Source organism: Aquarana catesbeiana, linkage group LG02 (genome assembly GCF_042186555.1).
Source record: "Aquarana catesbeiana isolate 2022-GZ linkage group LG02, ASM4218655v1, whole genome shotgun sequence".
Lineage (NCBI taxonomy): Eukaryota > Metazoa > Chordata > Amphibia > Anura > Ranidae > Aquarana > Aquarana catesbeiana.
The window spans coordinates 500,943,338-500,958,458 of NC_133325.1; the positions used below are offsets into that span (position 1 = coordinate 500,943,338).

The 15,121-nt window shown below is 43.8% G+C and overlaps 1 protein-coding gene across 1 annotated transcript in view; it reads right to left on the minus strand.

The window, feature by feature from the left end:
• The window catches only part of RAP1A (RAP1A, member of RAS oncogene family), an 85,075-nt gene that overhangs the window by 19,211 nt on the left and 50,743 nt on the right, over positions 1–15,121 (minus strand). The window contains exon 4 of the mRNA XM_073615741.1: positions 13,998–14,066. Coding sequence (XP_073471842.1) covers positions 13,998–14,066 — 69 coding nt within the window. The remainder of the gene's footprint in view (positions 1–13,997; positions 14,067–15,121) is intronic.

The following is a 15,121-nucleotide window of genomic DNA, read 5'->3' on the forward strand; positions in this document are numbered from 1 at the left end:
ATATGTGAGTACTTTGTATTACGAGCATACTCCTGGAACGGATTATGCTTGTAATCTGAAGTTCCACTGTACCATGGTATTTTGCTGCCTGCAAGCAGTGATTCCTGTACTTACTGAAACTCCTCCTTTAAGCACCTCAGTAGTTCAAAAGGCATGCTCTGTGAATCCTGTGACACAATTCTTATTCAAACAGCATGGTTAATCCTTGTCACAAAATTCAAGGAAGTAAGTGTGTGGGGAACGTCACAAACTTTACAAACTTCAAGATTATTCATATAAATAGAAGGCTGGAAATAATTGAAATACAATTTGGAAATTAATATTAAACTTCAAATTTCAAGGACAGATGAACGTTAATGATTTTTAACATCAATCTAGATTTGTGGCTGCAGACTTGTAATCTTGTCTAGGACAGCGCTCCTTTTTATTTTAAATCAATCTCAACTAGGAAAGAAAACCCATATTTCATTTATAACATGAATAAGCTGGCTAAGTAAGCAACTGGTATTGAAAAACTGTGCATACTTTTTATCTCCTTATTTGGGGCTTACACACTGTTCTACACAGTGCTTAAAGTTGTCTTTGCAGACGGATGTTTCTCAAACTGCAACTTGTTTTATAAAAGAGACTGACTTCTATGCTGCTATCATTATCGATCAACTAAGACCATGCAAGGGGCATGGCTGCCAACTGTATGCAAGTGGACACGTGTGTCTTTGATACTGCACACCACCCTGTGTTTTTCCTGCCAAGGGCCCTGCTACTAGTGTAACACTGGGAAGTCCTGACCCCTCAGACTTTTCTGAAAGATGGCTGTTGGATAAGCTTGACAAAATGCACCTCTTTTCGTTTTTGCAGTGGAAAGTGCCCATAGGATCCCCACCCGCCCCCTACCACCAGATAATCCACTGTAACCCTGATTCTTCTCAAACTATAGAGACAAGAAAACCATCCTTCACAGATCCAGGGAGCTTAAGAATGTCCCCTTTAATTGCAGCAGAGTCATGTTTTTTCCAGATTTCTACCTCAAAGTACAAAAGCGCAGGGCTAGATTCCAAACAGATAAGAAGTGCCTCCTATAGCTGCAACTTCATTATTCCATGATATACCCAGACAAACTTCGGGTGGTGGCAGAGAATTCTCACTTTTTTTATACGCTGGCATTGGCAGTGGAATGGCTTGTCAGGCACCATCAGAAATAGAATGCCATGCCCCAGTCAAAAAGACAAGAGCACTCAAAGGGGCAACGTATTTCTCCTATCGCTTTGCTGCCTGCTAGATACGCCATGACTATGAATGTTCTGTGCACCCCTTGTAACCTTATCTGGATGCAAGCCCCAGTAAAGGATACGCCATCGCATACTCTACCATCCTTTTGTTGTACGTGCTGCTTCTATTGGTGATTTATCTGCCCACCACAGCTGACAGCTTACCCTGTAGCAGGTTTCATAACTCACAAGGGAGAGAGGGCTCCCCTATAAAAGATCATAAGCAGTACAGGGAAATTCCCCTTCCTGCACTGTTACAGACATTTAACAAGGCCTTTGACTCCAGGTTATTGTCTGGCTCCATGCATAAGGCCACTAATGTGGAAATCCCTAGGATTTCGCCCTTCAACACCTACCAATGCCAAGGTGCTGGCGAAAGTCCTTGCTGATAACTACCATAGTCCATCCAGATCAGACAGAATTCATGTCTCTATACAGCCACCAATATCAGATACTCTACCTCGGGGGTAGCTGGCTTTGGAAGGGGCCAGGGGGAGAAAGTCACACTACTACTCTTCCCTCCTTTAACATCCTGAGTGCACATCCTGGTGCAAATCACCCATTTTGGCTGCAGTATGTGCAACGTTGGACATGGTAAACAAGCAGAGCTAGGCATGCCCTTGATGCATCGTTATTACATAACATGTCCTATGAACCACTTATCAGGTCACAAGTCAGGTGGTGTACCAGAGTGTCTATGGTCAAAATCTAAAATTATATTGTATTTCACTTATTTCTAGCCTACTCCTGTTAATTTGATTTAGCTTGAAGTCTGCAAACTTACTCGGTGAAGATTCCCACATGTTTACTTTATTAAATTCTGTGTCACATATTGACTATGCCCTGTTGATAGCACTGCTGTGTCAAAAATTCAGAGCCCGCATTCTGAACTACCGAAGTGCTCAGAAGAGGAGTTTCAGTACATGAATCAGCACTTGCAGGCAGCAAGATATCATGGGATATGTAGTCTCTAGCTATTGAAAGTAAAACAGCAGAGGAAAAGCTGCAAAGCATGCAGGGAATCCAGGAAGTTGTGGAAATAGACGGCCAGCAGACATACAGCACTCAACATAGAAATACATTTTTCGAATAAGCTTATACTGGAGCGTTAAAAACAACTATTGTTTGTATTTCTATTACAGTGCTCAGTGAAAAATGCTGCGACCACACATTTCCTTTAACCATTTCACTGCCACAATGTTAAGGCATACAGCAACACAGAACTTCTTCCAGTTGGCGAGCTCGGTACACCTTACGCCACTTGCATTCACCCTTCTGCTATATGCTCATGATCGCCATAAAATTGCAGCAGAACTGCTCAGCACACTCTGTTGAACAAAAATAGCTGAGAGTAGAAAATGTATGGTTTGGTGGGTTATTTTACAAACTGTATTTTACAATAGCTATTAAAAAAAAAAAGATTTTGTTTTAAGTTGCTTATTTAAATTTTTACGTATCTTTGATTTTCACCGTTTTGCAAAAAGGCACAATTTAACATTTACAAATGTTTATTATTTTTAACTCAATAAGGTTTTAGCTTATAGATTTAGTAGAACTTAAAGTATTATTACTAAACCCACAACAGTAAAATCAGTGTGTTTATGCAATAAAGCATGCTTGTTATACTCACTGTGGAATCTAAGGGGTTAATCCTCTGCGTTGTGTAAAAAGGTCCCCAATCTATCAGCTGATAGAACAGAGCCCTGGGGGCAAGCTGCACATGCTCAGTTTGGTGTGTACTGAGGTAATGAAATCTTAGGGATGAAGAGAAGCAATGACTGACCAGGCAGATTCTATGGAGAATTTCAGCACCCAGAGAAAGGTACCGAGAACATTCAGATCTAGAATGAGACGTATGCCTTTTTCGGCCATGGGGACCACGAACAGTTTTAAATAGAACAGCTGACACATTTTTCTGGGAAAAATGCTACTGACCCCCTGGGACATTGGCAAGTTTGACAACATGAAACAGGGTGGGGGCACAGACTGAAATTTTAGTTTGTAGCTTCTGGACGCTACGTTCTAGACCCAGGCATCTGAAACCTCCTGGGACAAGCAGGCAGGCATCCTCTCACACTGGGAACTCTAACATTTCTGAATAATTTGGGGTGTAGGTCTTGTGGTCTAACTGACAGCCAGGACAGACAGAGGCGTGTGAGGGATGAAAGGAACAACTCTTGGGCTCAGAGGACATGGGTTTCCCAAAGGGCGACGTACATTCTTCTTCTGGAGCAAAAGGGTATCGTTTTCTCTTGTGCGCTATGGCTGCTGGTGAATCGCGCATGCACCTCTCCTAAGCTTATCCCGGAAGAGTTATTGATTGGGCTTCACATGCCCACAATCATGATGGCAATGGCCACACCAGAAGGGACAAACTTGTGAGTGTTAAAAATGATATCTTAGCAATATCCATTATTAACAATGTATAATCATTTTTTTTATTTAATAATGTATTATGCTAGGATCAATAATAAAAAAAAAAAAAACAAAAAAAAAAAAGTGGCCTGAACTCCGCTTTAAAGGGTTACTAAACCCAGGACCCTGCATTCACAATATCTGGTCTCCCAGAGCAGTCTTGTGACTCCTATCAGTGTCCAGCTAAGCACTGGTTAAAACCTTGTAGGAGTTTTCTGACTGACCTATAAGACCCCTGTCCCTCTGTCTGGACAGTGCTGATCACATGCATCCTCCCAATAAAAAAAAATAAATAAAAAAAAATCTCTAGCAATACACACAAAATTGGAGCATGAGCAGACTGACTCCATAGACTATGTTATCAGGAAATTATTAGGAGTCAGTGAAAGAAGGGGAGTGATCAGAGAAACCAGGATCAAACAGCCGTTTTACATAATACAGAGGATTAACCCCTTATGCCTCGTTTCCACTGAGTGGAACGGTTCGGGTCGGTACAGTTTGGAAGGGTTAGAATGGTCCGGCCTATTCAGGTGAGCGTTTCCACTGCAAGTCGGACTGCCAGGGGCCATACGGGTTTAGAAAAAATGCAAGTTAGACTTACCAGTAACTTGTTCTCCAATAGGCTTTCAGGACAGCACCCGAGAGAGATCATGGCTCCTCCTCCCACAGGAAACACCTCCTCAATTAAGTCTTTAATTGGAGTCCTCCACGTTGCCTCGTCAGTAGTTTGTAGAGAACTCCAGCCCCAGCTGCAACACATAAGCGACAGTTATATCATAGTATTACAGCAACAGCATAAAAAAAGGGCGGGTTACTGCTATCCTGAAAGCCTATTGGAAAACAAGTTACCGGTAAGTCTAACTTGCATTTTTCCAAAACGTCTTTCAGGACAGCACCCGAGAGGATAATCGAGACTTACTCCATTTAGGGTGGGACAACAGCCTGTAAGACTTTTCTTCCAAAAGCCTGGTCCCCAGCCGTCATGAGGTCTAACCTATAATGATGGGCAAAGGTTGTCAGGCTTGTCCAAGTATCTGCCTTACAGATTTGTTCGGGGGTGGCGCCAGCTTTTTCTGCCCAACTCACTGCCGAAGCTCTTGTAGAATGAGCCCGGACATTCACTGGACTCTCTTGACCTGTAAGGGAATAGGCTTCTGAGATAGCCATTCTCAACCATCTGGCAATGGTTCCTCTGGAAGCTTGTCTTCCTTTTTTACTACCGGAAAATAAAACAAATAGAGCATCTGAACATCTAAAGTCTTTAATGTTTTCCAAGTAACTCAAGACAGCTCTTTTAACATCCAGGGTATGGAATTCTTCTTCCTTCTTACCCGATGGATTAGAACAAAAGGTAGGAAGTATCTCCAGAGTTCGATTCTGGACCGAAGCGACCTTCGGTAAAAAATTAGGATCCGTCTTCAGAACAATTCGGTCTGAAAAAATGGAAAAGAATGGCTCCCTGATTGATAAGGCTTGCAGCTCACTGACTCTTTGAGCTGTTGTAACAGCCAATAAAAAAACTGTTTTCAAAGTAACTAATTTCAGGGAGGCTAAATTAATGGGTTCAAAAGGTTCCCTGGTCAGGGCCTGTAGAACAACTGATAAGTCCCATGCTGGACAGATTTTGATCACTACTGGTCTAGCCTGGGTGAGAGCTTTGAAGAATCTGATTACTAAGGGTTCTAATGAAATGGATTTTTTCAGAAATACCCCCAGTGCAGCAACTTGAACCTTGAGGGTGCTGACCGCTAGGCCCTTGTCCGCTCCTTCTTGCAGGAATTCAAGAACAGAGGAAATTTGTTTTGGTGATCTGTCAGATGCTGTGCACCAGGAGTTGAAGGGTTTCCAAACTTTGGAATATATTGCTCTCGTAACCTTCTTTCTGCTGGATAGGAGGGTAGCCACCAACCTATCCGAGAAACCTTTTCTCTTAAAGAGCTGTTCCTCAGTAGCCAGGCCTTGAGTTTTAGCTTTGCTACTTCCTGGTGAAGCAGAGGACCTTGCAACAGAAGGTCTTTCCTTAACGGAAGGTGCCAATGCGGTTTTAGTTGCATCTGAAGAAGGGATGAAAACCAAGGCCTTTTGGGCCAGAAGGGAGTGATGATGATCACTGTTGTATCCTCCTTCCTGATTTTTGCTATGAACCGAGGGATAAGCTGAAACGGGGGGAAAGCGTAACAGAGGTGAAATTTCCAATTGTGCACTAGAGCATCCACTCCCAGTGATGCCTCGTTCCTGTTCAGGGAGAAGAAACGAGACACTTCCGAGTTTTCCTGGGTCGCAAAGAGATCCACTCTTAGGCGCCCCCAATTGTTCATGATCAAATGGAAGACCTCTGGATTCAATTGCCACTCCGCTTCTAATACCTGGTTCCTGCTGAGGAAGTCCGCTACCCTGTTTAGGGTCCCCTTTAAGTGGACCGCGGACAAGGATAGAGTATGGAGATCTGCTCAATTTAGAATGCTTCTTGCTAGGTTTTGCAGAACTCTGCTTCTGGTTCCCCCCTGTCTATGTAGGCCACCGCCGTGGCATTGTCTGACAGGATCTGAGTATGCTGTCCCTGGACTTCTTTTGCAAAGGTCAGTAAAGCTATCTCTATAGCTTTTAGTTCCCTCCAATTTGAGCAACTCAATGCATCTTTTGTGGACCACGAGCCCAGGGCCCACCGACCGTTCATATAGGCCCCCCAACCCCAGGAACTGGCATCGATTGTTAACCTTACCTGGGTTGGGAAGGACCATATCAGACCCTCTGAATATCTTGTCTGGTTCTTCCACCACCAAAGACTCCTTTTCACCGATGTAGGGATCTTCACTAGTGAATCCTGCTGGTGATTCCAGGTTTTTAACAGGAAACTTTGCAGAGGTCTGAAATGGAGCTTTGCCCACTGGATGGCCGGTATGGAAGAGGTCAGGGTTCCTAATGCTGACATGACCTTCCTGATGGACAGAATCTGATTGGACTGTAGCAGTGATACCACTTGTACCAACTTTTTCTTTTTTTCCTCTGGAAGAAAATTTTTTTGCTCCAAAGAGTTGATACGGAAACCCAGGAATAACACTTCCTGTGAGGGAATCAGATTTGATTTTTGAAGGTTTAAAGATCCACCCAATGGACTCTAGGTGAACTGGGGCTCTGAGCAAGTTTTCTTGAAGACCTTCTCTGGTTTGTGCAAAAAACAGCAGATCGTCCAGATAAGGAATAACTGAGATTCCTTCTAGACGCAGAGGCGCCAATGCTTCGGCCATTATTTTCGTGAACACCCTTGGGGATGATGACAGACCAAACGGGAGTGCTCTGAATTGCAGATGTACCACCTTCTTCCCTTCTTTCAGTTCTAACCTCAGATATTTCTGTGACCTGGCGGCAATAGGAATGTGGAGGTAGGCATCTTGTAAATCTATTGATGCCATGTAGCACCCTTGATACAGGAGGTTTCTTACTGAAAAAATGGAATCCATCCGAAACCTTCCGTACTCTGATTTGTTCAGCATTTTGAGATTCAGGACGAGACGGAACTTTCCTGAAGGTTTCTGAAGGAGGAATACATGTGAGTAGAAACCCTGGAAGAACTCCCCTGTCGGGACTGGAACAAAGACTTTCTGGGTTTTCAGTTCCTGAATTAGGGACTTCATGGCGAAAGCCTTGATCGGATCCCTTGGGACGTTTGTCATCAAGAATCTTTTTGGAGGATCTTCTGTGAACTCTATTGCATACCCCAGGGAGAGCATATTTACAATAAACTGGTTTGAAGTGATGGCTCTCCACTGAGGAAGAAACTCTTGGAGTCTTCCCCCGACCTTGAGGGAGTCATTGCGATTTTCCAGAGGTCGCAGGAGGATTGAAGAGCACTCCACTCCTACCTTTGGGCTTCTGAGAAGACCATGGCTTCTTCTTGCCCTGAGTTTTTCCTTCCTGCTGTCCTTTTTGGGGCCGAAAAAAATGCTTACGGGTTTGCACCCGTTTCTTCTTGACCGGAAACTACTTCTTTTTATCTGCCATATGGTCAAGAATGGACTCTAGCTCCGAACCAAATAACAGATCTCCTGCAAAAGGAATACCACACAGTCTATTTTTAGATGCAGCATCCCCTGGCCAAGTCTTCAGCCATAAGGCCCTCCTGGCAAAAAGTAGTTAAAGCTGCTGACCTGGCTGACATGCGGATAGATTCCGCAGACGCATCCGCAATATATGATATTGCTGCAGACAGAGTTGTAAAGGAGTCTAGAATCTCCTGTTTTAAAGGAATCCGCTGTAACATGGACCATCAGCTGGTTAACCCAGTGATCTAAATTCCTTGCAACACAGGTTGTTGCCATTGCCGGTTTTAAATTGTTCATCACCGATTGCCAGGTTTTTTTAAGAAGCAGGTCCATCCTTTTATCCATGTGCTCCTTCAGAGTGCCCATATCTTCAAAGGCGAGGTCCGTAGACTTAGAGACCTGAGAAAAGGTAGAGTCCAATTTTGGAACCTTGTTCCATATAGAATCAGGATTTTCCTCAAATGGAAATCTTTTCTTGTGAGCCCGGGAAAAGAATGGCTTTTTCTCAAGTTCCAGCCACTCTTTTTTAATCATATCAGTGATAACTGAATGGACTGGAAAAGAACGGCTTTTTGAGTCTCCTAAACCAGCATACATGTGGTCATAAAGACTGTAGGTGAACAAATATAAACCGCCCAAAAGAATCTGTCCTACCACCACTGCGCTGTAAATGGATAGAATAAAGATAAAATAAAAGCTGCCACTTAAAATAGTAAATATATAAAAACTGAATTTCCCCCTAAGGTAGAGGTGGAATAGTGGCGCTGGCCCTAATACTTGTGGGATAAACACTAGTGACGTTTATAGTTCTAAGATTATACTCTAAGCAATACTAAAAATACAGCAATAAGTGTAGTGGATAACACCTCTACGTACACATCTTAGTGTGAATTAACACATGCCATATAGTGACTCAATGTATGAGAATAACACAAAAACCAAAAAACTGAATAGACAGTGATGATGTCACATAACATAACTCAAAATACACGTAAAACATCAATATTGTTGACACCCCGTGATAAATATGTGTACTGGTGTCAAACTCTCAGCATACAAGAAGCATAAAATTATATAAAAAAAAACTGAAGAAAAACTGAAGAAAAAATAAAAAAACAGTGTAGTACCGTTTTAAAAGGATTTATTCAAAACCATAGCAAATGCTAATACACTCACATGGTGAATAAAATCAATGGGCAGATCGATACATGGCAGCCAGATAACATCACAGCGAAACATGCAGCAGACAGTGATTCAACAGTACATGGCCACGGCTGACCCAGGGAGTATGAACGCCGATGTTAGTCTCACCAGCCCGCAGCAGACAGTCCTCCGCGCCCATACACTAACCCTCGCTCCGTGCCCGTGTAGCCATGCCCAAAGGGGCGTGGCTACACGGCAATCCCATACGTGAGTTAGAAGGGAGAGTGAAGGAGGAAGGAGAGACGGGCACGGAGCGAGGGTTAGTGTATGGGCGCGGAGGACTGTCTGCTGCGGGCTGGTGAGACTATCATCGGCGTTCACTATTGGAGCATTTCTTCTCATCCTTTATGTGAAACATCATCCTAAGGAGACAGTCTGGAATATATAGCGGTGGATAACAGTGGTCGTTGTTTAACCCCTATAAGAGTGGGTTGAGGCTTATTTTGACCAAACACGACAGTGGGAGGCCTTTACAGCTGGTGTGTTTGAAATTCACAAGGGAGTGGAATCACGTCACTGAGGTGTGGTGGACACTTGGATTTGCAGCACTGTCAACTGGAGACACTTTTATTTTTGGAATTGCCTTCTCATCTCAACCCCCTTCAGTTTTTTTATATAATTTTATGCTTCTTGTATGCTGAGAGTTTGACACCAGTACACATATTTATCACGGGGTGTCAACAATATTGATGTTTCACGTGTATTTTGAGTTGTGACATCATCACTGTCTATTCAGTTTTTTGTGTTATTCTCATACATTAATTGAGTCACTATATGGCATGTGTTAATTCACACTAAGATGTGGACGTAGAGGTGTTATCCACTACACTTATTGCTGTATTTTTAGTATTGCTTAGAGTATAATCTTAGCACTATAAACGTCACTAGTGTTTATCCCGCAAGTATTAGGGCCAGCGCCACTATTCCATCTCTACCTTAGGGGGAAATTCAGTTTTTATATACATGCGGTCATGCAGGGAGAGTTCCTTCTTTTCCTCTTCTATCCCCAAAGTGGCATGGATTACTTTCAGGAGTCCTCCAACCTCTTCTAGCGACATTTTGTACTTAGAAGCAGCATCTGTTTCATTTTCCTCCTCCTCAGAATCTCTTTCATCTGGAGCGAGGGAAACGGACCCTTGGGAAGTGTCCTGTGATATTGGACCCCTAAAAATATTTGAGAGCCGCCTTGGGGTTCTGAAGATGGCAGTGGATCCGAAAGATTCCTTGAGGGACCAGGTTCCTCTCTTAGGTTTGACCTAAAAGCTTGAAAGGTGGCCCGGAGCTCATCCTTTATGATTGTAACCAAATCGCCACACATGGATGGAGACTCCTCCCTGACTAGATTTGCAATGCAACCTGCACAAAGCGTTTTGGTCCAAACATCGCTTATTTTCTCATCGCAGACAGGGCACCTTTTCTTGACTGGTTGGGCAGAACCTTTGGCCTGGACAAACAGAAAAGAGACAAGGAACCACGCTTAAAAGGCTGCTACACAGCACAGATAAGACACCCAGGTGCACTAGGGAAGATAACATCTTACTTCTATGTGCCCAGCAAGCCACCACCACCACCTAAAAACCCCCTGTTGCTGGCCAGATATGCTAACACTAGCCACTGCAACATACATTCCCAGGGAGATGGGGGGTGGGAGGGGGGGAAAGGGTGAGTAACCCCCCACAGGATAAAATGGCCCAGAGTAATAGAGGACACAGTCCCTTAACTTAGCCTTGCTGGCGCCTTGGCTTGCCCCCTTATCCGTTGCATCGCTATCCATAGCTGTCTGCGGACGCGTGGTGAAACGAACGGTTCCAGATTCGAAAACGCTGCTGCGCTGACCTGGACCCAGAATTAAGGCACCAGGTGACTCTGCCCTCTCCCTCTGCGCTTTGCGGCTGGAAATGACGCGCACGCCAACCCGGAAGTGCTGCTTCTTCCCATACGGGACGTGGCTGAGGCGCTCCTCTGCCACCAGAAACATGGCGGCCGCCACCGCTTGTCCGCAAATGCAGCCAGCGGGGAACGGATGACAACTGCCTGTCTGGCAAAAAATGGAAGCAGCACCCCCAAGTGTACAGGCTCTCCCCAAGCACGGAAGAGGGAGAGGGAGCCCACGGGACCGTCCATCTGGGAGGCAAGTGGGAGGATCACTCTCCTAGGAAAAAAGACCTAACAGGTGAGAACCTGTGTCTCCCAGGAAAGCCGAGAGATCATGGCTCCCACCAGAGGTGTTCCTCCAGCTGGAGGAAACACAAAAAAATGACGAGGCAACGTGGAGGACTCCAATTAAAGACTTAATTGAGGAAGTGTTTCCTGTGGGAGGAGGAGCCATGATCTCTCTCGGGTGCTGTCCTGAAAGACGTTTTGGGAAAAATGCCTTTAACGTGAGCATTGACGTTTTTTCTGTCCGCCAATCAGTGGAATGTATCGTGTAATGCCAGTAGCTCCGCCCTAACCATACCATACCGTACCATTTTCTATGGCCCCACATCTGAAGTAGGATCATGAATGGTGCGGTCTATGGCTCAGTGCAGCTAACCAGCAGGAAAGACGCATGTGCACTGCACCTACCGATCAGCGTGGAAGCGGCCTTAATAACCCCAATATGGCCACTGCAAAATTATGTGAATAATAAATTGACCTTTTTGTCTTTCAGGTCCTGCTGGCATCACTAAGCTGTTAGAAATGTTCCTGCCCTAGACTGAGTGATAGCTAATTGCACTTCGCCTGGGACAGGAGCCGGCGCTACAGAGGAAGCATCGGCTTATGCGGTTTCTGCTTCCTCTGTAGCCACTTGCTTCCTTCAGTGCCGGATCTATTCACTTTGATGCTCTGGGATGGCTGGTTGGCAACCCATGACCTGGGCGTGCCAACCCACCATCCCAGAGTAGGGGGTCCTGGGCCACATCAGAGGGCTCAGCGGGTCACCGGTTGAGCACCCCTGTAGTCCATGAATGGACCATGCCTGTAACAGGCTGGAGCCACCAGGTGCTACGTGCCGGCAGCCCATTCATGTCTATTGAGACGCAGCCCCTCATCCCAATTTGACAGCTGTGTGGGTGAGCAGCCCGAAAAGCTGACAGTGTGCATTTCCAAAGACTTTAATGGGCTGCCTGCACACAGCACTAGGTGGCTCTAGCTGCTTAAAGTCACAGACCATTCATGGACTATGGGTGTAAGCTCCCCAGTGAATGAGGTCTAAAACTGGAGTGGTTTGACAACATTAGGGATACAATGCTCATGGTTATATATATGGTTATATGGATATGTGCAGTTATGCCATATACTGAGCAGCATCTGCTTCAATTTTTGTGTTTAAAAGAGTGCTGCAAGCTTGTTCTTGCACCACTTTGATAATGCTCCCCAATATATGTTTTCAAGGAATACCTCAATCGGTTTTTGAGACCGCCTTCTGAAATTACCAGCACATCAGACTGCAAGAGGCAGCAACGTTGGCCCAAGGAATCTAACAAACGCAATTTAGAAAAGGGGGGGGGGGGGGGGAGAGAGCATCTCAGTGAGCCACTGTTTCTTCATTATCCAATCAGAGCTTTGACTAAGCTGCATGGCTCTAACTCCAGCAAATAAACATTAATTATCAGTACTTTGCACAGTATCTGGCAGGGTTGTCTAGAACATAACCTGGGTGAACAGAATTAAACATTTTATTTCCGATGTGTATAGTTATGCTTCTATTAAGCACATTATTAACCAATTCAAATGGGAGGAAGCCCAGGTACATAAACATTAGCCAAAAATATACCTGTTTAATGAGACTAGGAAGATTCATATGTGGAAAATTGAAATGAAACAGTATTTGGTAGCAGTAATTTTAACCCTTTCACTGCTAGGCCCTTTCTTTGACCTCAGGTGGCCAGGCCATCTGTGCAATGTTTCCTTTTTTTTATCATTGTTCACTTATAGAATGTAAAAGACCCCCCCAAACCATGTGTTTTCTGAAAGCACAGGAGTGGTAAAATAAAAAGATGGCGCTACTGATTTTGTAGAATTTTAGTAGATAATTGCGCAAATGTTCATCAAAACCATACTAAATAATGAATACACACACCGTAACTTATAAAATTCCTATTACATCTAAACAAACCATATAAAGTTAGAAAATGAGAAATATTTGTATATTTTAAATTGTATCTTTTCTCAAAATGGTGAAGGCACACAAAACTGTAAATAAGCAACCTTCAGGTTGGCTACATACCTTTGCCTTCCAGCAATGCCTGACCCACAGTGGCATGTGTACCATGTTGGTGTTTTGCGATAAAATGATTCCAATGTGTACGTTTTATGTTAAGTTTGTCATTTGTGTGTAGTGATGGGGAGGGGGGTTTCAAGTCTTGGTACACAGCTATTCGAGTTCGTGTGTTAAGTGGCACAGTTGCGGAGAAAATTCTCATTCATGGTCACAAAACCAGGGAAGGACAGGGAGGAATCCAGCTGATGTTAGGTATAATGAACTAGCCAGCTGCATGTGATTGTGTTCCACCATAACCTTTACGACGGTAGCAACAAAAGTGTATAAGTAGAAGTTCACCTTTTCACAATTGTAAAGGTGAACCCCCCCCAACACCCTCCCCAACCCCTTCTCCCAGGCTGTCCATTGCACTTACCCTCATGGGTCACTGCCCACAGCTGGTGTAGTGGCCTGCTCTTCTTCCCATTCTTTCTGTAGGGCTTCCAGGACAGGCAACATCAATTCCGGTTGGCCAGCGCACAGTTGTATTTAGGCCTTCCGCATATCGCAGGAGAGATTTTTCAGTTGATATTTTACTGGCACATGGCCTTTTGGCCAATCGGAATCGCTCAGATCCATCCTGGAAGCTTTAAAGAAAGAGCGGATAGAGTGGGTAATTCAAATCCCCAGACCGCTACACTGACTGCATGGGCAGTGACAAGTAATCACCAATAAAAAGGTAAGTGCAGCGAGGACCAGAGGAATCGGGAGGGTATACTGTAAGGTTTTCTTTCACCTTTTCATTTTTTTTGTAAAGTTAAACACTTTAAGCACTAAACAAAAATGATATACTTTAAGTTACATAAAGTCTTGTCAACTTACCTTTCGGTATGAATCCTCTATAGTGGGATCATATTTTTCTACAAAAATTCCCTGAACAAACTGCACTGTCTAGAAGACAAACACAAACAATAATAAATCCATGTAACACTTCATGAAATAAAATAATAAAGTAAACCTTTTATGGGAAAAATATAGAGGGGCTGCCATTGCTGACCTCTTTCTGAATAGGCAGTTGCATGGGTTTTACACTGACCCCACTGATGTGGTTTTCAGGCGCGTTTTAGGGGGCGGATTCGAACATGCATTTTTGATGCGTTTTAAAACAACAAAAAAAATCTTTAAAAAACAGCGTATAGCTGGTTAAGCAGTGGGCTGGGAAGCCGGCCACTGCGTCCTTAACCGATGAGTCATCAGCTGTCAGCGGGCTTGCTGAACGTCAAAAGAACTGCAAAAAAAAAAGCTGAACGTCAAAAGAACTGCAAAAAAAAAAAAAAAAACGTTGTGGGGTCTCCTCCCCAATCCATACCAGGCCCTTCAGGTCCAGTATGGATTTTGAAAGGAAACCCATGCCAAATTTTTTGGAAAAATTATATAGGATCTCGCCCAAAATCCATCTCAGACCCTTTTTTAAGCATGCAGCCCGGCAGGTCAGGAAAGGGAGGGCCCTCAACATGGGGGGGGGGCTGCCCCCTTAAAAAAAAAAAAAAGCATAGTTGTGAACCTAGCCTAAGCGTATATTAATTGGTATGTGTGAAAGTTATAGTATAGCCCTAAAATGCCAGAACAGGACAAATTCCTCCGAAATGGCTCCTTTTTGGAAAGTAGTCTAACGTATTTAAGAAGAGGCATGGTGAGTTTTTTGCAGCTGTAATTTTCTGTCACAATTCTTTGGAAAGTGAAGAAAAAAAAAATAAAATTTGTATACAAAATAAATGTAAAAAAAAGTTATTCAATTTTTTTTTTTTACATCCCGTCATCAGAGTAGTTAATTGTCACCATATTGGCATCGTGCTATTCTGGGGAGCGATCGGGTATTTTTTTTATTTTACACTGTTATTGCTTATACAGCGATTCTTACTGTAAAAGCAATAGCTTACCTGTCATGAATGGGTTTACCATTCATGACAGTGGAAGATTTTCTCTCATTCCTCTAGTTTAATGAA